Source organism: Schistocerca cancellata, chromosome 5 (assembly GCF_023864275.1).
Source record: "Schistocerca cancellata isolate TAMUIC-IGC-003103 chromosome 5, iqSchCanc2.1, whole genome shotgun sequence".
Taxonomy (NCBI): Eukaryota; Metazoa; Arthropoda; class Insecta; order Orthoptera; family Acrididae; genus Schistocerca; species Schistocerca cancellata.
In genome coordinates, this window is record NC_064630.1 from 548,010,209 (window position 1) to 548,036,747 (window position 26,539).

The following is a 26,539-nucleotide window of genomic DNA, read 5'->3' on the forward strand; positions in this document are numbered from 1 at the left end:
TGACACAGAACCTTTGGTTCCAAAACATCTACATCTACATCGTTACTCTGAAATTCACACTTAAGTGCCTGGCAGAGGGTTCATCGAACCATTTTCATACTACTTCTCTACCATTCCACTCTCGAATGGCACGTCGGAAAAAGGAACACTTAAATCTTTCCGTTCGAGCTCAGATTTCTCTTATTTTATTACGATGATCGTTTCTCCCTGCGTAGGTGGGTGTCAACAAAATGTTTTCACATTCGGAAGATAAAATTGGTGATTGAAATTTTGTAAATAGATCTCGCCGCAAAGAAAACCGCCTTTGTTTCAGTGACTGCCGCCCCAACTCGCGTATCATATTAGTGACACTCTCATCCCTGTTGCACGATAACACGAAACGAGCTGCCTTTCTTTACACTTTTTCGATGTCCTCCGTAAATCCTACCTGGTAAGGGTCCTATACCGCGCAACAATATTCCAGCAGAGGACTGACAAGTGTAATGTAGACTGTCTCTTCAGTGGGTTTGTCGCATCTTCTAAGTGTTCTGCCAACAAAGCGCAGTCTTTGTTTCGCCTTCCCCACAATATTATCTATGTGGTCTTTACAGTTTAAGTTGCTCGTTATTGTAATTCCTAGGTATTTAGTCGAATTGACAGCCCTTAGATTTGTGCGATTTATCGTATACCCAATATTTATCGGATTTCTTTTAGTACTCAGGTGGATGACCTCGCACTTTTCTTTGTTTAGTGCTAAATGCCACTTTTCGCACCATACAGAAATTCTCTCTAGATCATTTTGTAATTGGAATTGATCGTCTGATGATTTTACTATACGGTAAATTACAGCGTCATCTGCAAGCAATCTAAGGGGGCTGCTCAGATTATCACCTAGATCATTTTTATAAATGAGGAACAGCAGAGGGCGTATGACACTACCTTGCGGAACTCCAGATATCACTTCTGTTCTACTCGATGATTTACCGTCTATCACTACGAACTATGACCTCTCTGAGAGGAAATCACGAATCCTGTCACATAACTGAGACGATACCCCACATGCACGCAATTTGATTAATAGTCGCTTGTGAGGAACGGTATCAAAGGCCTTTCGGAAATCTAGGAATATGGAATCGATCTGAGATCTCTTGTCGACAGCACTCATTACTTCATGGGAGTAAAGAGCTAGTTGTGTTGCACAAGAACGATATTTTCTGAATCCGCGTTGGTTATGTATCAATAAGTCATTTTGTTCAACACTGGAGTGAGGATGACCTCAGGTGGTTAAGTGATTCTATTTTTTACACCATGTGATGGAACTTCAAGTATTCCGAAATAGGTCATGCCCACAATAAAAGATTGTGGATTAAGCAACTGCTGTGCGGGTTCCTCATTTTACAAAATGATGTTGTTACTATTGCTACAAACTAAAAAGGAAAAGTGATAGGATAATAGGACGTCTGTTGAAACGTTCGGAAATATTTTCTATTGTATTATGACTAGCTGTAGAGAGAAAAACTGTCGTTAACGGTAGACATTGGAATATACTCAACAAATAATAGAGGACATTTGGTGTAGCTGCTACTCTGCGATAGGAGAGAAAGTCGTGGCGTGTCACTTTGAACCGACTCATAACAAAAAAAAAAAAGTAATAAGTGGTCGAACATCACTCTTTACGGTTTTTTTTAGTTTTAGGAAGTAATTTTATGTCAGTATCCATTAAGTCCGATGGCGCTGCATATCTACAGCTCGATCAGTAGTTACCTCTCTCGGTGAGTGGTGTAGATTGTTTCCGTAATGAAGAATTACTGCGACAAAATAGTGCCGACGACGAAAGTGTTTCCTGATAATACTTAAATGTTATTTCTAAAGTAGTATAAGATACTGAATACTTATTTGGGAGGATCGGCTGTCATATTTCCTCTCCAAATATTCTGTATCGAGTTTTCCGCGTTTTTCCTAAATAACTTCAGACAAGTGCTCGAGTGATACCATAACCACTCTTGGACTTGGGAGTTAGTACATCGTCCCTTTTACGATGGCGAAAAGTTAATTTCTAACCTTCTAAAGCGATGTAACGAAATAAGAAATTGAACGTAAGTAACAGTTATTAATAATCTATTGGTTTGCCTTCCATTTTTTTTAAGAAACTACAAAGAAGCAGAAATCGTAGTAACATGAGGAAAAAACAGTAGTTCGAATACAACGCAACATAACAATATTTTCATATCATTTTTTCTATTTGTTGTAGAAAATCCTACTAAAGTAATGAAGCCGGCAATAACTGACACTCATATTCGAAATTTTGATTAAATTGCGTTTCCCGGTCTGGAAGCTTGGTATAACGGATAAGCGTAAATTACAAGCACTGGGCGGCTCCGAGCTATTAAGACTGCAACATTGCTAGACGTGCGTTGTCTTGATCTTGCAGCTGCAAACCTGTTCCGAGTGTCTGTCACGCAACACCGCTAACTGTGAGGTTAGCGCACAAAAAGCCCGTCACAGCATTCCGTGTGGCTGATCGTTTGTCAGCGGAACAGCTGGACAAGTTCAATCAGCGTGCCAGTCTCATGTATGATATAATACACAGAGAGTTCACTCACGTTTGACCATATCGTAACCACTTCATATTTATGGTCGCAGGAGTTACTCATCACCTAATGTCTCTGTCTGCCGGCCGCAGTGGCCGTGCGGTTCTAGGCGCTACAGTCTGGAACCGCGCCACCGCTACGGTCGCAGGTTCGAATCCTGCCTCGGGCATGGATGTGTGTGATGTCCTTAGGTTAGTTAGGTTTAATTAGTTCTAAGTTCTAGGCGACTGATGACCTCAGAAGTTAAGTCGCATAGTGCTCAGAGCCATTTGAACCATTTTTTTGTCTCCGTCTAGTTGCAGAAGTAACAAATCTGTTAAAACAACATAAATAAAAGAGTTTTCTGCGTAAGTCACTTGCGTATTACACCATTACTAGTTCCAATGTTTCTCAACTTTATCTTCCGGCGAAGAATTTTTCAGTTGCTACCCTGGCATTAGCGAGATTCACAGACGACTGTTTGCATCATCAGGCCAAGTTGCAAACAGGTTATGTTTCGTCTTCTACTGATCATGCAAAATTTTCATTAGAGACAGCATTGCTGAAGATAACACCGCAAGAGTAATGTGTACCTTACTTGATCAAAACTAGCCGGACACCCTCAAAAACATAAGTTTTTCATGTGCATTGTGCTGCCACCTACGGCCAGACAGTCCACATCACCAACACCAGTAGTCATTAGACATCGTGAGAGAGCATAATGGAGCGCTCCGAGGAACTCACGGACTTCAAACGTGGTCAGGTGATTGGTTGTCAGTTATGTCATATGTCTGTACGCGAGATTTCCACACTCCCTAACATCCTTAGGTCACTGTTTCCGATGTGATAGTAAAGTGGAAACGTGAAGGGACACGTACAGCACAAAAGCGAACAGTCCGACTGTGGTGTCACCGCCAGATACCACACTTGCTAGGTGGTAGCTTTTAAATCGGCCGCGGTCCGCTAGTATACGACGGACCCGCGTGTCGCCACTGTCAGTAATTGCAGACCGAGCGCCACCACACGGCAGGTCTAGAGAGACGTACTAGCACTCGCCCTAGTTGTACAGCCGACGTTGCTAGCCACGGTTCACTGAGAATTACGCTCTCATTTGCCGAGACGATAGTTAGCATAGCCTTCAGCTACATTTGCTACGACCTAGCAAGGCGCCGTATTCAATTGATATTGAGATTCTATTAATGTATCATCAAGAGCGATGTTCTACAAATGTGGATTAAAGTTAAGTATTCCAGAAGCTACGTACTTTCCTTTATAGCATTCATTACGTATCCTGTTTCAGACCTCACGCCAGCATGCGTGAGTTTAAGCGCGTGCGTTTCGGCTTCCTCTCATTGTGTTTAGGCTGTCTTGCCTAGATACAACACCGACCTCGTCTGTTGACTGACTGAAACCGCCGACAGTTGAAGAGCGTCGTAATGTGCAATAGGCAGACATCTATCCAGACCATCACACAGGTATTTCAAACTGCATCAGGATCCACAGCAAGTACTATGGTAGTTAGACGGGAGGTGAGAAAACTTGGATTTCATGGTCGAGCGGCTGCTCATAAGCCACACATCATGCTGGTGAATGCCAAACGACGCCTCGCTTGGTATAAGGAGCGTAAACATTGGAATGACGAATCACGTTATACAATGTGGCGATGCGATGGCAGGCTGTGGGTGTGGCGAATGTCCGGTGAAAGTTATCTCTGCTAGCGTGTGTAGTGCCGACAGTAAAATTCGGAGTCGGTGGTGTTATGGTGTGGTCGTGTTTTTCATGGATGGGGCTTGCTACCCTCGTTGTTTTGCGTGGTACTATCACAGCACCTTCTCACTACTCAGATCAGACACCTTCCTGCTTCTCACTGTTCGAGAGCAATTCAGGGATGGCGATTGCATCTTTCAACACGATCGAGCACCTATTCATAGTGCGGAGTGGTTACACAACAGTAACGTCCCTGTAATGGACTGGCGTGCACAGAGTCCTGACCTGAATTCTAGAGAACACCTTTGGGATGTTTTGGAACGCCGACTTCGTGCCAGGCCTTACCGACCGACATCGATACCTGTCTTCAGTGCAGCACTCCGTGAAGAATGGGCTGCCATTCCCCAAGAAACCTATCAGCACCTGATTGAACGTATGCCTGCGAGAGTGGAAGCTGCCATCAAGGCTAAGGGTGGGCCAACACCTTATTGAATTCCAGCATTATCGATGGAGGGCGCCACGAACTTGTAAATCATTTTCAGCCAGGTGTCCGGATAGTTTTGATCACATAGTTTATGTAAGGGTAAAGTAGAACCTCATAGACGCTGCATACCATTACACTATCTGATCAAAAGTGTCACACCTATTAGTGGATATTAATATCTGGTGTGTCCACACTTCGCCTATCCGACGACTTCAACTCTTTCAACGAAGTGTCTGAATATCTGTGGAGGTAAGGCAGTTGATTTTTCCTCAGTAGCCGAAGACAGTCATGTTGGACGCTGTAGTCTCTAGTCGACGTACTAGCTCGTTCCACAGGTATTCTACGGGATGCAGGTCGGGACTGTGCGTATGACAGTCCAGTTCAGGAATGTTGTTGTCCTCAAACCCTTGACTCACAGGTGCTGCTTTATTATGAGGTGCACTGTAATGTTCATACAATCGACCGCCGTCTCCGAACTGTTTGTGTACTGTATGCAGTACACAGTGCTGTAAAATGTGTTAATATCCTTCCCCACTCTGCCTTTTCTTAACCGCAATAAGGAGACCATACTCGAACGACGAAAAACACCCAAATACCGTAAAACAACCATCTCCGTCCTACACTATTGGCACTATACACGGGGGCATGTAACGTCGTACAGGCATTCGCCAAACGCAAACCCTATCATCGTATTGCCATAGGTGACAGCGTGGTTCATCGCTCCAAATCACTCGTTTCCATTCATCCATTGTCCAGTGGAGTCGGTATTTACATCACGTGAAACGTTGTTTAGCATGGTCTAAAAAAGTTGTGTGGCTCATGAGGAGCTGCTCGACCGTTAAACTCTTTTTTTTTTTTTTTTTTTTTTTTATCCCTGCCCGCCGTGGTTGGTGTAGCTGGACTACTGGTAGCGCTTTCGAACTCAGGAGTGATCACTTCTTGTGATTTCATGAGATTTTGTGCAAACACCCTCCACAGTCCTCGAAGGTCCCTGTCCGTCTCTACCTGAGGTTTGCCTGGTCTCGGTTTGGCTGTACTTATTCGTTCGCGTTTCCACTTGACGGTCACATCACCAACATCAACTTGGGCAGGTTTAGAATGGTTGAAATGTCCCTGGTGGATTTGTTACTCACGTGACATTCAGTGACCAATCCACGTTGGAAGTCACTGACCTCCCCTAACCGACGCAGTGTGCTGTCACTGCTGCTCTACCGACAACACAGTACTTCCCACCTCCTTTTATACAGGCACCCACCTCTCGTGACATCTACCGGTCAGTTCCGCATTACGTAGGGGCGTCAGACAATACATGCGCTCAGACAATACATTTTTTGCATGTGTTCTTCAGTTCACATGAGGCATTAAACTTTTCTTTTTCACTTTTTACGTGTTCTTATACATATCAAACATGTAAATGTATTTACACCAAGTACAAAGATAAGTGATCAGTACATTAACTGCAACTAGTTTCTTTTATTTACTATGAATCACATCATTGCAAATTATATTATAGACGTATAAATGAAACAAGCTAAATGTTGTACGTGTCATGGTCTGTCGCCTATCTTCTTGTATTAACGGAAGTTTACTTAAACAATGAGGAACCAAATAAACAGAAACTGGTACACCTGACTAACATCGTATACGGCCGCTGCGAGCACGCAGAAGTGCCGCAACATGACGTGGCATGGAGTCGACTAACACCTGAAGTTAGTGGTGGAGGGTACGGTCTCCATGAATCCTGCAAGACTGTTCATCTACCTGTAAGACTACGAGTGGCTGGAGATCTCTTCTGAGCAGCACGTTGCAAGGCATGCCAGATATGCTCAATAATGTTCATATCTGGGGAGTCTGCTGGCCAGCTGAAGTGTTTAAACTCAGAAAACTGTTCCTGGAGCCACTCAGTATCAATTCTGGACGTGTGAGGAGTCGTATTGTCCTGCTGGAATTGCGCAAGTCCGTCGGAATGCACAATGAACATGAACGGATGCAGGTGATCAGACAGGATGCTTACGTACATGTCACCTATCAGAGTTGTGTCTAGACGTATTATGGGTGCCATATAACTCCAACTGCACACACCACACACCATAACGGTGCCTCCACCAGCTTGAACAGTCCCCAGCTGACATGCAGGATCCGTGGATTCATGAGGTTGTCTCCATACCCGTAACGTCCATCCGCTCGATACAATTTGAAACGAGACTCGTCCGACCAGGCAACATGTTTCTAGTCATCAACACTTCAATGTCGGTGTTGACGGGCCCAGGCGAGACGTAAAGTTCTGTGTCGTGCAGTCCTCAAGGATTCACGAATGGGACTTCGGCTCCGAAAGCCCATATCAAGTTTCGTTGAATGGTTCACACGCTGACACTCGTTGATGGCCCAGCATTGAAATTTGCAGCAATTTGCGGAAGGGTTGCACTTCTGACACGTTGAACGATTCTCTTCAGTCGCCGTTGGTCCCGTTTTTGCGAGATCTTTTTCCGACCGCAGTGATGTCGGAGATCTGATGTCTCACCGGATTCGTATTATTCACGGTACACTTGTGAAATGGTCGTACGGGAAAACCCCATTTCATCGCTATTTCGGAGGTGCTGTGTCCCATCGCTCGTGTGCCGTCTATGACACCGCGTTCAAACTTACTTAAATCTTGACAACCTGCTATTTTAGCAGCGGTAACTAATGTAACAACGCCGCCAGACACTTGCTGTGTTATTATGGTATACTGATAATTTTTACTTTTGGACTATATAACTACAATTGAATGAAACACAATTTTCGTGCCATACGCTTTTCGCCTTTGTTCTCTGCAAGACATCTTCAGTGGAAGGTTACGTGGACAGTTTTCTACATGTTATGTTCTATTTTTGTTGTTGCTCCTCTTCTTATAACTGCCACGTGAGGTTTTTGTTTTCCACATTTCACAGTACTAAGAACTGAACACTTGTTTTGATGCAGTGTTTTGGTTTGTGTTGAACTTCTGTCTTATATAGGCATTGCCGACCGCAGTGACGTACTCTGCCTGTTTAATGGTTCAAATGGCTCTGAGCACTATGAGACTCAACATCTTAGGTCATAAGTCCCCTAGAACTTAGAACTACTTAAACCTAACTAACCTAAGGACATAAGATTAATTACCAGAGTCGAGGTATTTTGACCTCTTGCTTCGGCTGAAATATTTACTTTAAAAGGCTTTTCTAAATAAATGTCAAAGGTAAAATGCCCAGTGCTCTTTTATGACGAATTGTATGATTAGTTCATGGAAGTTCTTACATACGAAACCTGTTATGGTACTAAGAATAAGAGGCAGTTCAGATTTCCAATATGTGTTAGTGAAGTTGGAGAAAATTTCTGAAAGAGAAACCAATTACGAAAATTCTAAACAGACGAAGGAAGCTGATGAAGTAAATACCGGGTGATCAAAAAGTCAGTATAAATTTGAAAACTGAATAAATAACGGAATAATGTAGATAGAGAGGTACAAATTGACACACATGCTTGGAATGACATGGGGTTTTATTAGAACAAAAAAAACACAAACGTTCAAAAAATGTCCGACAGATGGCGCTTCATCTGATCAGAATAGCAATAATTAGCGTAACAAAGTAAGACAAAGCAAAGATGGTATTCTTTACAGGAAACGCTCAATATGTCCTCCATCATTGCTCAACAATAGCTGTAGTCGAGGAACAACGTTGTGATCAGCACTGTAAAGCATGTCCGGAGTTATGGTGAGGTATCGGCGTCGGATGTTGTCTTTCAGCATCCCTAGAGATGTCGGTCGATCACGATACACTTGCGACTTCAGGTAACCCCAAAGCCAATAATCGCACGGACTGAGGTCTGGGGACCTGGAAGGCCAAGCACGACGAAAGTGGCGGCTGAGCACACGATCATCACCAAACGACGCGCGCAAGAGATCTTTCACGCGTCTAGCAATATGGGGTGGAGTGCCATCCTGCATAAACATCGTACGTTCCAGCAGGTGTTTATCAACCAGGCTGGGGGTGATGCAATTCTGTAACACATCGGCATACCTCTCACCCGTCACGGTAGCGGTTAGCGCCATCTGTCGGACATTTTGTGAACTTTTTTTGGTTCTAATAAAACCCCATGTCATTCCAAGCATGTGTGTCAATTTTTACCTCTCCATCTACATTATTCCCTGGTTTATTAAGTCTTCAAATTTATACTGACTTTTTGATCACCCGGTATAAGTAAAAAATCTGTATGGAAAGGCGTAACTTTAGGTGAAAAAATAATGTTTCTGTGGACACACTGGATCATTCATTGCTCGGAGAAAACGTGAAGATGCACAGGAGCAGAGGCGCGTGTGAACAGCAGTACGCCAGCGAGGACAGCGCCCCGGCCACCGGCGCGGCGCCCAGGCAGCAGCGCTGACGATGCCTTTCTCTTGTGTTGCAGAACTGCCCGACGAAAGCGGAGGCGCGGCGCAGCGCGGCCAAGATCGCGCTCATGAACTCCGTGTTCAACGAGCACCCATCGCGCCGCATCTCCGACGACTTCATCGAGAAGGCGGTCGCGGAGGCGCGCGCCTCCTTCAAGGTCAGTCCCCGCCGTCTCTTCTTCTTATTTCACGTCTGGCTGTCCTCTGCTTCACGGCATCTGCTTCTGCCTCAAACTCCGCTCGTGTGTGATTCGACCGTGGAAGCGTCTTCTGTTGAGTTGTTTGAAAATATGGACATATCGTTCGAGGCTGACGCGTCGTCGTTGAATTTCCTAACACTCGTCATACTCCAAGGGTCAAACTTTCGCAGACGGTATACAGGGTGAAAAGTATTTAAACCGACAAACTCTGGGAGGTTGTAGGGGACATCAAAACAAATATTTTTCCCCAAAGTCATTTTTTCCTATGAGGATTATTTAAACCGGTGGAGGCCGTATTACGCTCTTCACTTGTTAGAGGCCGTGTTACGATGTTCAGTTTAGAGATGGGCAAACTGAAACACGTAACTGTTTCGAACCAAATGAAACAGTACGATGTAATGTTTCGATACGCTGTTTCGAAACAGTGAAACAGTTTGTGTTTTGTAATCTAATATCCCTACACATTTTATCATCTTGAAAATCTACTGTATAAGTATGTCCATATAAACACAAATGAGGTGCGAGAGCGCTAATCATAACGCAGAAAGTATGAAACTATCACTTAGGTGTCTTGGTAGTTTCGTATTTCCTGCAGCAAATGCGCTGCTTTCGTGTCGTGTGACTTTCATACTTTTCAAATTGGCTGAGGACAGCCGTAGCTGAAGATAGAAGAACCACCACGAACGGAATTGGAGGTGGGAGCAAACTGCAGAAACAACGGACATGCTACTGGGATTCCCACATTCCGTTAATATGGGTAACATACCCATCCTGCTAATTTCCATCCACACAAAGGGAATCATTGTGGATAATAGGCACAGTGACTACAGACTCACAAATAACGCCAAATAATTCGAATAAATAACAAAATATAACAGAAAAAATTTTGTCTTTCAAGGTGTTTTGAACCGTTACTATAAATTAACCATGCTTCCCAGCCTTTCCCGTTCACCATTACACTATCAGTGTCAAACAGATTCCTTGCAATTATACCTACATCAAATATATGTCTAATAACTGTCACTCTACGCCTTTTTTATTCAAAATGTTGTAGGCTTACTTGCGTTTCTTAATATGATTATTGCACATGAACAGAGAAGCGTATGTTATAAAAAAAGTGTAATTTAAATAAATGATTTTCACATATTTATTATTTTGAATGTGGATAGTATGCGTTGTTTTATTGTTTTGTTAATGTTTATACAGCAGATGTTACGCCATTTCGGAATAGGACAGTCAGCTAGAAACGAAGCTTTATTTTCGGATATCTTAAGCTTCATGCTATTTCTTGACAAAAAGATTTCGACACTCTTGAATGTGTTTCATGAAGTGGTATGTTGTGTTTCAGTACCTGTGCCGAGCCCGAATCTCGTCCGACACAGAGCGGAATGAAACATCCCTGTTTCGATACAATTAGTCCGTTCCAAGCACAGGTGGACTGAAACAGCCTTATTTTGAAACAACGATACAGTTTCTGTGTCTGGCTCGAGATCGAATCTGGTCCGGTTATCCGAGACAGGGACGGAATGAAACACCACTGTTTCGAAACAGTAGACCACAGCCGTTCCGAAACACTGAAACAGTTCCACGTATCGATACACTGTATCGAAACATAGAAACAGTGGCCAAGTCTAGTTCAGTTGTTAGAGGGCGCATTACGCTCTTCATTTGTAGACAACTGCTGTCCACCAGTGTAGTAGTGCATTGTCTCTGTTTACTGATGGAGCGATACACCTGGAGTGAGTACACTGACATGCTTGGTGCGTACTACGTAGCGCACCACAACGGACGAGCTGCGCAGCGGGTTTAACAACAATAATATCCTAATCGCCGTATCCCGCATCATGCGACATTTGCTGCTGTGTACCAACGTCTGCGTGAGACCGGGGCATTCAGCAGATTACCTGGACAGGGACGCCGTCGCACGGTAAGAACGCTGAAATTTGAGGAAGCTGTCTTGCAGCATGTGGAGCGGAATCCTTCAATCAGCACTCGTGCAAAGAACAGTCCTTCGAGAGCAAGCGTTACGTCCATCTCACTTACAGTGTGTCCACAACCTGAAACCAGATGATTATCCACCCAGAGCACAGTTTTCGCAGTGGAACCTGGGATGCTGTGAAATGCATCCTACATTTCCATCCCGTGTGTTGTTTACCGATGACGCAACGTTCGGGCGTGATGGAGTCTTCAACATGCACAATTCGCATGTTTGGAGTGAGGATAACCCACATGCCACAGTTACTAGCGCTCATCAAGTGCGGTTCTTCGTTAATGTGCGGGTCGGTGTTGTTGGGGACTATCTAATTGGTCCGTATCTGCTACCTAGGCTATTAAATGCAGGCACTATTACAATTTTCTCCCCATAGCATTGCCGGAATTGCTGGAAAACGTCCCGCTCCCCACAAGACAACCATGTAGTTCCGACATGACGGGGCGCCGGCACATTTCAGTCGTCGTGTGCGTCGATTCCTGGACCGACGGTTCCCAGAAACGTGGATTGGCAGAGGTGGTCCTGTACCATGTACCATGGCCTGCTCGATCCCCAGATATGTCTCCTCTGGGCTTTTTTGTTGGTTTAACTAATTTGTCGCCAGAGAAATCTTCCTCTACTGGTTTAAATACTCCTCATACGAAGAAATGACATTAGGGAAAAATATTTGTTTTGATGTCCCCTACAACCTCCCAGAATTTGTCGGTTTAAATACTTTTTAGCCTGTATAGTCCCCAACTATTTCGCGAAAAGCAACTAAAACATTCTTTCATTAACTTACAAAAGATTTATTCACTTTATCAGTGTGGTAGTCCTGTTATTCTGCTTCGTATCGGCGTTCGACTCCAAAGCGATCATTCACCGTACAGCCACACGCACCCACACCCCAGGAGGAACAGTAAATATCTTAGGAGGTGGTAGTACACACTAAATCGGTTAAAACATTTCTTATTGTTGCTTACAGAGATATTGTTGATTATAGAGATAAGTTTTCAGTTGACATTTTGGGATTATTTTTTGTCATTGTCATTTTTCTTTTGAAGTTCAATTTGTGAAGTTATGTCTGAAAAGAAGGGAAAGTACAAAGGTGGAAGGAGTATATAGAGGGTCTATACAAGGGCGATGTACTTGAGGACAATATTATGGAAATGGAAGAGAATGTAGATGAAGATGAAATGGGAGATACGATACTGCGTGAGGAGTTTGACAGAGCACTGAAAGACCTGAGTCGAAACAAGGCCCCGGGAGTAGACAACATTCCATTAGAACTACTGACGGCCTTGGGACAGCCAGTCCTGATAAGACTCTACCATCTGGTGAGCAAGATGTATGAGACAGGCGAAATACCCTCAAACTTCAAGAAGAATATAATAATTCCAATCCCAAAGAAAGCAGGTGTTGACAGATGTGAAAATTACCGAACTATCAGTTTAATAAGCCATGGCTGCAAAGTACTAACGTGAATTCGTTACAGGCGAAACTGGTAGAATCCGACCTAGGGGAAGATCAGTTTGGATTTCGTAGAAATGTTGGAACACGTGAGGCAATACTGACCTTACGACTTATCTTAGAAGAAAGGTTAAGGAAAGGGAAACATACATTTCTAGCATTTGTAGACTTACAGAAAGCTTTTGACAATATTGACTGGAATACTCTCTTTCAAATTTTAAAGGTGGCAGGGTAAAATACAGGGAGCGAAAGGCTATTTACAATTTGTACAGAAACCAGTTGGCAGTTATAAGAGTCGAGGGGTATGAAAGGGAAGCAGTGGTTGGGAAGGGAGTGAGACAAGGTTGTAGCCTCTCCCCGATGTTATTCAATCTGTATATTGAGCAAGCAGCAGTGGAAACAAAAGAAAAATTCGTAGTATGTATTAAAATCCATGGAGAAGAAATAAAAACTTTGAGGTTCGCCGATGACATTGTAGTTCTGTCAGAGACAGCAAAGGACTTGGAAGAGCAATTGAACGGAATGGACAGTGTCTTAAAAGGAGGATATAAGATGAACATCAACAAAAGCAGAACTAGGATAATGGAATATAGTCGAATAAACTCTGGTGATGCTGAGGGAATTAGATTAGGAAATGAGACACTTAAAGTAGTAAAGGAGTTTTGCTATTTGGGGAGCAAAATAACTGATGATGGTCGAAGTAGAGAGGATATAAAATGTAGACTGGCAATGGCAAGGAAAGCGTTTCCGAAGAAGAGAAATTTGTTAACATCGAGTATAGATTTAAGTGTCAGGAAGTCGTTTCTGAAAGTATTTGTATGGAGTGTAGCCATGTATGGAAGTGAAACATGGACGATAAATAGTTTGGACAAGAAGAGAATAGAAGCTTTCGAAATGTGGTGCTACAGAAGAATGCGGAAGATTAGATGGGTAGATCACATAACTAATGAGGAGGTAATGGATAGAATTGGCGAGAAGAGGAGTTTGTGGCACAACTTGAAAGAAGAAGGGACCGGTCGGTAGAACATGTTCTGAGGCATCACGGGATCACAAATTTACCATTGGAGGGCAGTGTGGAGGGTAAAAATCATTGAGGGAGACCAAGAGATGAATACACTAAGCAGATTCAGAAGGATGTAGGTTGCAGTAAGTACTGGGAGATGAAGAAGCTTGCACAGGATAGAGTAGCATGAAGAGCTGCATCAAACCAGTCTCAGGACTGAAGACCACAACAACAACAATGACTGAAATTAAGTAACTGTTTTCTTCAACTGTTATTTCGATGTACTGACCACTTCTACTATATCGTTTTAGTATGCCGCACTATTTACAAATGCCGAGTACGCCGATACAGAATTTGTGTACGAGCTTGGTAATTGGATATCCTGCTGTTGCTTATAGGCAGCAGCGTAGTACGAGATACAAGAGTATTTACTCGTGATTTCACTTAACTGCGTGAGACTGATTTCCTGTCAGAAAGATCAAAGTTCGTAGTAACTGACGGAAACCCATTGGAGTAAAACAGAAGTGATTCCTGGCGTTCCCCAAGGTTCCTTATCTATATGAACGATTTTAGATACAATCTGAGCAGACGTCTTCTGTTGTTTACAGATCGTTTATCGACTAATAAAGCCATCATAAGACAAAAACAAACTGCAAAACGTTTTAGAAAAGATATCTGAATGGTGCGAAAATTCGCAGTTGACCCCAAATAATGAGAAGTGTGACGTCATCCACAGGAGTGCTGAAAGGAATCTGTTAAACTTCGGTTACACGATGAATCAGTCAAATCCAAAGGCCGGCTCAAATGGTTCAAATGGCTCTGAGCACTATGAGACGTAACATCTGTGGTCAGTAGTCCCCTAGAACTTAGAACTACTTAAAGCTAACTAACCGAAGGACATCACACACATCCATGCCCGAGGCAGAATTCGAACCTGCGACCGTTGCGGTCGCGCGGCTCCGGACTGAGCGCCTAGGTCCAAAGGCCGTAAATTCAACTAAATACCTAGGAATTACAATTACGAATAACTTAAATTGGAGGGAACACATAGAAGATGTTGTGGGGAAGGCTAACCAAAGATAGCGTTTTATTAGCAGGACACTTAGAAACTATAACAGATCTACTAAGGAGACTGCCTACACTATGCTTGTTCGTCCTCTTTTAGAATACTGTTGAGCGGTGTGGGATACTTACCAGATACAATTGGCACAGTACTCAGAAAAAGTTCAAAGAAGGGCAGCAAGTTTTATATCACCGCGAGCAGGGGAGAGAGTGCCACTGAACTGATACAGGATTTGGTGCGGACATCATTAAAGCGAAGGCGTTTTCCGTTGCGGCGGAATCTCCTCGCGAAATTCCAATCACCAACTTTCTCCTCCGAATGAGAAAATATTTTGTTGACACCGACTTTCATAGGGAGAAACGATCACCACGATAAAATAAGGGAAACAGAGCTCGTACGGAATGATATATGTGTTCGTTCTTTTATCCGGACGTCGATTAGCGTACATTAATTATGGGGAGTGTCCAGCCCTCGCCTATTATGATGGCTTAAACTCTTGAGGAGGGCATTTTGCGTGATGTGTCTGAATGTCTGTAGCGGAATGGTAGCCCATCTTCCACAAGAGCGGAAACCAGAGAAGACAGTGTTGTTGGACACTGGCTTCTGGACAGAAATCGAAGTTCCTCATTCCAGCCCAAAGGTACTTCACTGAGTTCGTGCCCTGACTATGGGCCGGCCAGTCCATTTCAGGGATGTCATTGTCTACGTAGCACTAACTCACACATAACACTTATGACAGAGTGCATTGTGGCGCTGATAAGAAAGATCATCGTCTTCGAGTTGTTCCTCTGCTCTTGTAAAATGTGTTCATATCCCTGGGCATTAACCATTTCCTTTAGCCTAACCACGAAGAAGTCCTACACACACTGTGTAATCAGACGTATCCGGACATCCCCAAAAACATACGTTTTTAATATTAGGTACATTGTACTGCCAACCACTGCCAGGTACTCCATATCAGCGACCTCAGTAGTCATTAGAGAGCGTGAGAGAGCAGAATGGAGCGCTCCGCGGAACTCACGGACTTCTAACGTGGTCATGTGATTGGGTGTCACTTGTATCATACGTCTGTATGCGAGATTTCCACATTCTTAAACATCCCTAGGTCCACTGTTTCCGATGCAGTAGTGAAGTGGGAACGTGGAGGGTCACGTACAGCACAAAAGCGTACAGACCAATTTCGTCTGTTGACTGACAGAGACCGCCGACAGTTGAAGAGGGTCGTGATGTGTAAGAGGCGGACATGTATCCAGACCATCACACAGGAATTTCAAACTGCATCAGGATCCACTGCAAGTTCTATAACAGTTAGGCATGAGGTGAAAAAACATGGGTTTCATGGTCGAGCAGCTGCTCATAAGCCACACATCACGCCGGTAAATGCCAAACGACACCTCGATTGGTGTAAGGAGTGTAAACATTGGACGATTGAACAGTTGGTAAACGTTGTGTGGAGTGACAAATCACGGTACACAATGTCGATCCGATGGCAGGGTGTGGGTATGGCGAATGCCCGGTGAACGTCATCTGCCAGCGTGTGTAGTGCCGACAGTAAATTCGGTGGCGGTGGTGTTATGGTGTGGTTGCGTTTCTCGTAGAGGGGGCTTCCACTCCTTGTTGTTTTGCGTGGCACTATCACAGCACAGGCCTAGATTGATGTATTAAGCATCTTCATGCTTTCCACTGTTGAAGAGCGATTCGGAGACGGCGACTGCGTCTTTCATCACGATCGAGCACCCGTTCATACAGCACGGCCTGTGGCGGAGTGCTGACACGACAATAACATCCATGTAATGGACTGGCCTGCACAGAATCCTGACCTGAATCCTATAGAACACCTTTGGGATGTTTTGGAACGCCGACTTTGTGCCAGGCCTTACCGACCGACATCGATACCTCTCCTCAGTGGAGCACTCCGTGAGGAATGGGCTGCCATTCCGCAAGAACCTTCCAGCGCCTGATTGAACGTATGCCTGCGAGATTGGAAGCTGTCACCAAGGCTAAGCGTAGGCCAACACCACATTGAATTCCAGCATTTCCGATGGGGGGCGCCACGAACTTGTAAGTCATTTTCAGCTTGGTATCAAATGGCTCTGAGCACTATGGGACTCAACATCTTAGGTCATAAGTCCCCTAGAACTTAGAACTACTTAAACCTAACTAACCTAAGGACATCACATACACCCATGCCCGAGGCAGGATTCGAACCTGCGACCGTAGCAGTCCCGCGGTTCCGGACTGCAGCGCCAGAACCGCTAGACCACCGCGGCCGGCTCAGCTTGGTATCCTGATACTTTTGATCACATAGTGTATTGTAACGCTTGACTTTCGTACTACATTGTTGGCACTACACATGATGGAAGATAAATGTTTCCAGGCATTCGCAAACCCAAAGCCTTCAATCGGATTGCCCGGGGTATAGTATGATTCATCTCTCCAGATCACTCTTTACAGTCTCACACTGTCCAGTGGCATCCCTCTTCAATCTCAAGTATCGCTTAGCACAGACCAGAGAAAGATGCGCATTATGAGGTGCATCTCGACAACTGTACCACATTCTTTTTAACTCCCTACGCACAGTCATTGTGGTAATTGGACTGTTGGTAGTAAGATGGTCTCTTTCCGTCAGTACATCAAGTCTACCTGCTATCGGTTTAGCTGTGGTTGTTCCTTCGCATCTCCACTTCCCAGTCGCATCACCAACAGCTTCAGAAGGATTGAAATGTCCATGATAGGTTTAGTAGGTGATATCTAATGAGAAATCCACATTGGGAGTCACTTATCTCTCATGACCGACCCATTATGCCGTTACTTCTTCTCCAATGCAGTACTCCCCGTCTTTTTTCATAACGACGGCTCTGCCTCTCATGACAGCTGGTCGTTAACTGCGCTTTACATAGGGGTGGTTCAAAAATGGTTCAAATGGCTCTGAGCACTATGGGACTTAACATCTGAGGTCATCAGTCCCCTAGAACTTAGAACTACTTAAACCTAACTAACCTAAGGACATCACACACATCCATGCCCGAGGCAGGATTCGAACCTGCGACCGTAGCAGTCGCGCGGTTCCGGACTGAGCGCCTAGAACCGCTAGACCACCGCGGCCGGCACATAGGGGTGTCTGGATACTTTTGATCATAGGGTATTTCATCTGAACGTGGAAATCAACACTGGGGATGAATTAGAAAACGTTATTCAGTTAATAGATCATAATCTTTCAGCAAGCACACGCCGAATTGCTACACTTGTTCATGTTCAACATACACTCACCGCAACGAAATTAAAGGTTCACTTTTTGGAAACCCCGCAATTGTCTTGCATGGCAGCGCATAAGTTTGAAAGATGGCTCAGAGGCGCCCAAAAGCTTTCTGTGTATTGGTACAAAAGCATGGCGCCCGGCGACTCGACAACACTTCAAACAGCAAGGTGTCGACACATGCAAAAAAAGAAAACAAAAAAGGCCAGAGCTCAAAGTTCATATGAGGTGTAAAGTGGTTTAATAATGGCACATTGGCACCAAAATTCACCACAATTCTGCTCTGCATCACCGTGGACATGTCACACGACGGGTAGGCCGTGACATCCTCTCTTACCCACATTTCACCCCTTATTTTGACGTCTTTCCAATGGAGATCAGAACCGCGACACCCAGCGGTGAAATCGCGTGGTTTTATTATGGGTGACGGAGGAAAACATTTGAGACACTCGGCCATTCAGAATCGACACGAAAGGGCCTAAGGGGGTGGCATAATGGACGCCAATGATACCACCCATTCCTTGCCGAGTTGATTCCCACACATCTCGCATACGAAAACGACAGTTCCCTGTGCGACGAACAACAGGACGACGTTCTTGACAAATATGCGTTGTGCGTCTCAACTAAACCCTAAGGACTCTACAGGGTTGCAACACCACTGAAGTGTAACACCACTGAAATGAGGGCAGGAGAGGATGTCAGGGCCTACACATCATGTGACACGTCCACAGTTTCGTTGGGGAGAAATATGATGAAGTTCGTTGCCAATGTAAGTAACATCATTAACCCACCTGACAGCTCACATGAACATCAAAGCTGTGGCCTTTTCTTCGCAAATGTCGACACCTTGCTGTTTCAGGCATCGGTTAGCCGGTGGGTGACTTCACAGGGCACCACTCTTCTGTACAGTTACAGAGGAAGGTTTTACGCACTTTTGAGCCGAATTTCAAACTTGTGCATAGCAGAGGGGGCATTTAAGGAGTTTATAAAAAGTGATCATTTAATTTTGTTGCGCATTGTAAGAATATCACGGATATCACGTATACAAGGCCTGTATCCCTCTCATTTACAGTGGATTCAATATCTTAAAGATGCAGGTGAAGGTAGACAATTGGAATTCTGTCGTTAGCTAGTTGCAGATCGCTGAGTAATCCCATTAATACTGTGTACTGGTGAAGCAACATTCTTGTGACGATGTCAACAACATTCGTAACTCTCATCAGAGGTTCAAGGAAACCCGCATGGCTTTGCGGAGACACATTTTCAAGTACGCTTACCTGTAAATGTGTGGTGTGATATGATAGACGAACAGTTGATTGAGCCTTTTGTATTACCTTAACGCGTCCCGTTATGTAAGCTTTTTTGGAAATGAGTTTCCACCATTTCTGGAAGAGGCTCCTTTGGCTACTAGGATATATTCTTCCAGTAAGGTCGGGAAGCTAGACATCAGGTGACACAATATCTAAACCTTAACATTCTCTGGTAGAAGGATTAGCAGAAATTCTCACGGACCTTACCGCTTTAGATTTTTGCTTGTGGGTATAGTTGAAAGGTGAAGCCTACAAATAAAAAGTAAATGCAAGATACAATTTGATGATTCGGATTACGAATAGTGCTGCCCTTATGAAAAAACGCCAAGAGAACTTCAGAAGGGCTACACTTGTTGTCTCGAGAGAATTCAAAAGGCGACTGAAATCGGAAGCGAAATTTATGAAAAATCTACTCTGCTTAACACCATCTCTGATTATTTGTTTGGGTTTGTTAAACATGTAACATGGAACGTGTTATTAGGATTGAAGGGGTCACCGGAAGTAAGTGCTAACCTACAAGAGCGTATTTTGAAATTTTGCATCTTACATAATCAGTTAAATGTGGTGCATTCGAAAATACAACAGTTCTACATCTACATCTACATGGATATTCTGCAAATCACATTTAAGTGCCTGGCAGAGGCTAAAGTGATAATTCTAATCCCTACTAAAGTGGGGCTTAGCACTTTCTTTCGCTGAAACTTTCGGTTAATGTATTACGGAAAGGAGAGGTTGCTACTCACCACATAGAGGAAGCGTTGAATCGCAGACAGGCACAATGAAAAGACTGCTAAACATTTAAGCTTTCAGACAAAAACGTCCTCCTTCGGATATAGAAAACATACACAGTTAAACAAAAGGTGTGAGTCGGGCCACAGTGGCCAGAATAGTGGCCGCGCGCGCGCGCGCGTGTGTGTGTGTGTGTGTGTGTGTGTGTGTGTGTGTGTGTTTTATATTTCCGAAAAAGGACTTTTTGGTCCGAAATCTGAAGTGTTTAGCAGTCTCTTCATTGTGTCCGCCTGCGACCCACCGCTTCCTCTCTGTGGATAGTAGCACTCTGTCTTTTTCCTAATATTGTCGTTATTCCATCCTGGACTATTTTCTGCTGCAGCGCACCTCTTCACAAACTAACTGTCTTTCAGACATTAGTTACCTAGCATATATCAACATTACATCATAGATTGTATTTTCCAAAGGTGTATTGTTTAGGTGCTGATTACGTTTTGCAGTTTATTACAATGTAGTTAGGAATTATAGTTTTACAGAAATTGACGTTTGAAATTTTGTATCATCTGCTTTTGATTTCACTTATTATGTAGTTATTTGGAAGCAACTTGAATGGACAGATTTCATCGTTTATATAATAAATTATACACCCAATAATTAGGAACTGATTAATTCATATTTAAAGATGCACAAGAAATACTGAGAGGTACATGGAAATCTGTGCTAATTATATTGTGTTATTATGTAACATTATGTCAGAATAAACTGTATGAAATAAGGCTACTTAATTTGCGGAGCATTGATGAAAATGCTTTCCAACTTGGACTGTACATGTAACTGTTAAACAAGGCGCAGAATTGAAGGTTTTTTTAATAAATAATGCCGTCTAGATCGCTTAATGTATTTCCGTTATCACCATACTTTGGCTATTGTTATCAGCTTACTGTAAGTAAGATAAAAATTATTTTAATCTTAATTACATAACTGTTTAAGTCAATAGAAGAAATATCATAAACGAAATACATTAAGCAGTACAGACAGCATTATTCATGAAAATTCTTAATGATCACAGACTCATTCAAGAACTTGGTGGCTTTCATCAATAAGGGATAGGAGTTGTTGCACACTATCGTTAGAATAGCAACTAAGATTTGGTATGTAATAAGCATGTAGCATTTTGGACAAGGAACTACACTTGCCGTCAGTGGACTGAGAAATTGACTGAACTGATAAAGTGATCCTCGCATTGTATTTTTAAAGGTACATTGCTGTGATTCCTTAAATGTAAGGTCATTTGATTTGTAATATGTGAAGTTCATTCTTTTATGTTAATAAAATAACTGAGTTAATTATGTAAAATAACATTCTTATATGATTCAATCAACCGCACTGGATGAATTACGAAATAAAGTTAGAAAATATTCATTAAAGATATTTTTATTAACACATGAATAAAGTGGTGCTGCACCGAAAATTATTACTTTGCAACAGAAGGAAAATGATAGAGATGAATAAAAAACAGCTTTGATTAAAAAGCTTCAGAATGAACAAAATATACCGAAGTACACACTTGTTTCATAATAGTGAAGGACCTGCACACTATCCGTATTTATTAATAATATTAGTTTGTCACAGGTTCAGTACATTGAAGCAATCTTCACAGCATCAATAATATTGTCGATATCGTCAGTTTGACAACGTGATTTTACAAAGTTAAGATGTCTAACCACCAAAAGATAGCATGTGCCGCAATTGTATTGGCTATAACTGGCAAGAAATAAAACAAAACAACGAAGAGGAAACGCTTATGAGAAAGGCTGAAAATAATCTCACATATTAATTTACTGTCTGAGTGCAGAAGAACACACTCAAATATTTCATAAATTATTTACGGATCAGACCCCCGATGAACGACAAATTGTTAATGTTCATTCTACATTAAATAGGGATGAAGATACGTTAATGAGAGAAGCAGTCGCAGTGGAGAAGCAGTCGCAGTGGACGAGAGATTAGTAATAGCTTTGAAAACTCTAGCTACAGGTAGATCATTCGAATGCTTGAAGTTCAGTGCCGTCATATCAGCTCTCACAGATAGCAAAATGGTTATGGAAACCTGTGAAGCAGTTATATCTGTCCTGCAAGGATATATTCGGACAATTAACGTAAATTTTTTTACATTCTGTGATAATTTGAAGAGGCTGACGTGTTTTGCAGACGTCCAACATCTTTGCATATATAGTGGATGTACTTTCCGAAGTAGAAAGATTTTTCCACACTGAAGTATAATTGAGCAAGGTAACACCATTTTCCAGTAAAGAATGCGATGCCTTAGTGAAATCTCCGTCGACCATCCCAAAGTGGTCGTACGATTACTACATTATGTAGGCCTATTAAAACTGTTTCGTGTTTCAAAAATTGAATGTGAGGTATGATATGCTTGACGAACTGAAAATATAAATTGTTCACACTAACAGCGTGTGGTTGGTCATGAAACTCTGTCAACATCTGAGCTAGCAAGCACAGTCAACCTATTGACAGTGGACCACACAAGCTCAGTAGGCACTGAGGACACGTACATGCCTCCAGACGGTCAGTATATCGACGCACTGACAAAACTGACGGTCAGTTTAGGGTCACCCGCACGATTCACAGATGCCATGTACGTTGTAAACACGAGAATTAATTGCGCATATATCAGCAGTGTGAATCCCTCCCTCCCAGAAGCGAACCCTCTACCCGCATCAGTGGGGGGTACGCGATGCCAACCGACCGCCGTGTCATCCTCTGCTGATCATGTCCACTGGAGGCGATATGACGAGGCCTGGTACCAGCATATCACTTTTGCAGCCGTTGGCAAATTTCCAAAGCTTCGAGCTGACCACTCAGCTTTGGAATTGGAAAACAGCCACATCACACTAATAGAAGCTAAACAGCTTCACCAAAGTCTTTAATGGATTAATTGCCGCCAATGTATTTTTGAATATAAGTACGAACTGTGTCAACTTTTACGTTAACTTATCTCAAAATGGCGTACGTCTCGGAATTATCACGACTATTTTCTGGCAGCTTCCATCTGCGCCTCATATAACAAATGTCTTCTTTTCCAGATAAATTTCGATATTGCGTTAACGGGTAATTTTAAAGCTGTACCGATCTCAGATTCAGCTGAACACACTGCCTTTGTCTTTACTTCACAATAAAAGATGGTGTGTTACCTAAGTGAGGCATTCGATTACGTAACAATGTTCTGGTCTTTCTCGTTTTTATTCATGGGTTTTCTGAGGGATTTTATGCGGCCGGCCATGCATTCCTCCCTGTGGCAACCTCTTCCTCGCAGATCAGCACTTGCACCCAACGCTCTCAGAAATTTCTTGGGTATATTACATTCTCTGTCTTCCTCTACACTTTTTACCTTCCGAAGGTCCCTCAGTACCACAGACGTTATTCCCTTGATGCCTTAACGCATGTTCTATTATCCTGTCACTTCTTCTTGTCATTGTTTTCGGCGTGTTCCTCTCGTCGCCGAATCTGCGAAGAACTTCCTAACATCTTACCTTATTGGTTCATCTAATTTTCAACATCCGTCCGTAGCACTCTCAAACGTTTCGATTCTTTTCTTCTCCTGCCTTTCAACAGTCCATGGTAGACTTCCATGCGTACATGTGTACATTCTCACAAACTTCTTCCTCAAATTAAGGCGGACATTTGGTAGCAGTATACTTCTTTTTGTTAGGAATGCCCTCTTTGTCTGTGCTGGTCTGCTTGTTATGTCGTCCTTACATCGTCCGTCATGTGTATTTGGCTTCGAAGGTAGCTGAATTCCCGGACTTCGTCTAATCAGTGGTCCTCAAATTGCGATGTTAGGTTTATCGCTTGTCTCATTTCTGCTACTCATCATTACTTTTTATTTCAGATTTTTTCTCGATCCACAGTGCGTTCTCATTAGACTTCAATTCCTTCATTAGGTTCTGGAGTTCTTCCTCAGTTTCACTGAGGATGGCAATACATAAACTGAAGCGCAAAAATAACATTAAATCGTACTAAAGGAAGAAACTTTTCGCACGGGCATTACAATACGGTATGCTTCGGATTCGCGACCGCTCTTTTCTCCTTCGTGAGAAGATTGCCCAAGCAGACGCTAAACAGCAAAATAAGCTGCGCAAGTAGACTTAATGGCTTCCGCCCCTCCGAGGCCACCGAATAACAGGTAATTGCAAAGGCTGGTGAACTCAGCGTCTTGGGAAGCTTGCTGCATTTCGGCGTACAGGAGTGCGAGTTAGAGGCCCCGAGAATTTTCGAGAAGCCGAGTCTTCCTTTTGTGCCATTAGTAGCCCACGCCTTTTCATTTGGTTGGCTGAGAGCGAGACGGGCAGCCCGCGGCCCCGTTAATCCATTAAAGGGCAATAAGCCAGCTGCGCATACGGCCGCGTCTGCGCATGCGCCCGTGACACTGACCTCTGGCGGGCTGCGCCGGTGGCGTTCACCGGAGCAGCGTTTATGGCGTCCGGCCCGCCGCTGCCCGGACCTGCGGAGGCGCAGCCTGGGTTGCACCGCCGCTGCTTGCAGGTTCGCGGCTCACGGGAGTGTCTCTGGTCGTATTACAACGTCTGACTGCTGAAACATGAGAAATCGACTTCATGTCCACTGTATTACAACAGAAGTCTCACGAAAAGAGCATATAGCACTTGTTACGTGCGGGCAGGGGTGGCCGAGCGGTCTACATCTACATCTACATTTATACTCCGCAAGCCACGGTGTGTGGCGGAGGGCACTTTACGTGCCACTGTCATTACCTCCCTTTCCTGTTCCAGTCGCGTATGGTTCGCGGGAAGAACGACTGCCGGAAAGCCTCCGTGCGTAATCGAATCTCTCTAATTTTACATTCGTGATCTCCTCGGGAGGTATAAGTAGGGGGAAGCAGTATATTCAATACCTCATCCAGAAACGCACCCTCTCGAAACCTGGACAGCAAGCTACACCACGATGCAGAGCGCCTCTCTTGCAGAGTCTGCCACTTGAGTTTGTTAAACATCTCCGTAACGCTATCACGGTTACCAAATAACCCTGTGACGAAACGCGCCGCTCTTCTTTCGATCTTCTCTATCTCCTCCGTCAACCCGATCTGGTGCGGATCCCACACTGATGAGCAATACTCAAGTACAGGTCGAACGAGTGTTTTGTAAGCCACCTCCTTTGTTGATGGACTATATTTTCTAAGGACTCTCCCAATGAATCTCAACCTGGTACCCGCCTTACCAACAATTAATTTTATATGATCATTCCATTTCAAATCGTTCCGCACGCATACTCCCAGATATTTTACAGAAGTAACTGCTACCAGTGTTTGTTCCGCTATCATATAATCATACAATAAAGGATCCTTCTTTCTATGTATTCGCAATACATTACATTTGTCTATGTTAAGGGTCAGTTGCCACTCCCTGCACCAAGTGCCTATCCGCTGCAGATCTTCCTGCATTTCGCTACAATTTTCTAATGCTGCAACTTCTCTGTATACTACAGCATCATCCGCGAAAAGCCGCATGAAACTTCCGACACTATATACTAGGTCATTTATATATATTGTGAAAAGCAATGGTCCCATAACACTCCCCTGTGTCACGCCAGAGGTTACTTAAACGTCTGTAGACGTCTCTCCATTGAGAACAACATGCTGTGTTCTGTTGGCTAAAAACTCGGTCCTAGGCGCTACAGCCTGGAACCGCGCGACCGCTACGGTCGCAGGTTCGAATCCTGCCTCGGGCGTGGATGTGTGTGATGTCCTTAGGTTAGTTAGGTTTAATTAGTACTAAGTTACACAGAGATCATTAGAAACACTCAACAATCTAATAGCGATTGGACATAAACGATTCCACCTGCCACCAGAACTAATCAAATTATAACAGCATTCTGACATCAATCGTAGGATACGGGTCAGGAGTCTGGGTCCACAGACTCACGAGGGTCATGTCTGACATGGCTGTGAGAAGAGTGCAGCGAAACATGCTTCTCGGATCAGTGGGGGCATATAGAACAACCCCAGGGGGAGCGCTAACAGTACTAATGGGGCTCTGTCCGCTCGATATAAAGATCACAGTGCAAGCGATGTGGTACTGGGTTAAAAATGGAAACAGGGTTAAGATAATTGATCTAATAGGGATTCACATGGGAAACAAAATGGAAATCACAGGGGGCAAGAACTCTGGCAAGAACAGTGGGATAATGAAGAAACTGGTCGCAGAACATACGAACTACTGCCCAATATCAGGGAGAGACTGCAACTAAACTACTTCACACCTTCACGAGGACTGCTGCACTTTCTCACAGGTCATGGACCCTAACCGGGATACCTATGCCAGATCGGGAAACGGGCTACACCAGCATGTGACTG

The 26,539-nt window shown here is 43.7% G+C and overlaps 1 protein-coding gene across 1 annotated transcript in view; it reads left to right on the forward strand.

The window, feature by feature from the left end:
• The window catches only part of LOC126189010 (LIX1-like protein), a 326,396-nt gene that overhangs the window by 257,109 nt on the left and 42,748 nt on the right, over positions 1-26,539 (forward strand). The window contains exon 3 of the mRNA XM_049930821.1: positions 9,169-9,309. Coding sequence (XP_049786778.1) covers positions 9,169-9,309 — 141 coding nt within the window. The remainder of the gene's footprint in view (positions 1-9,168; positions 9,310-26,539) is intronic.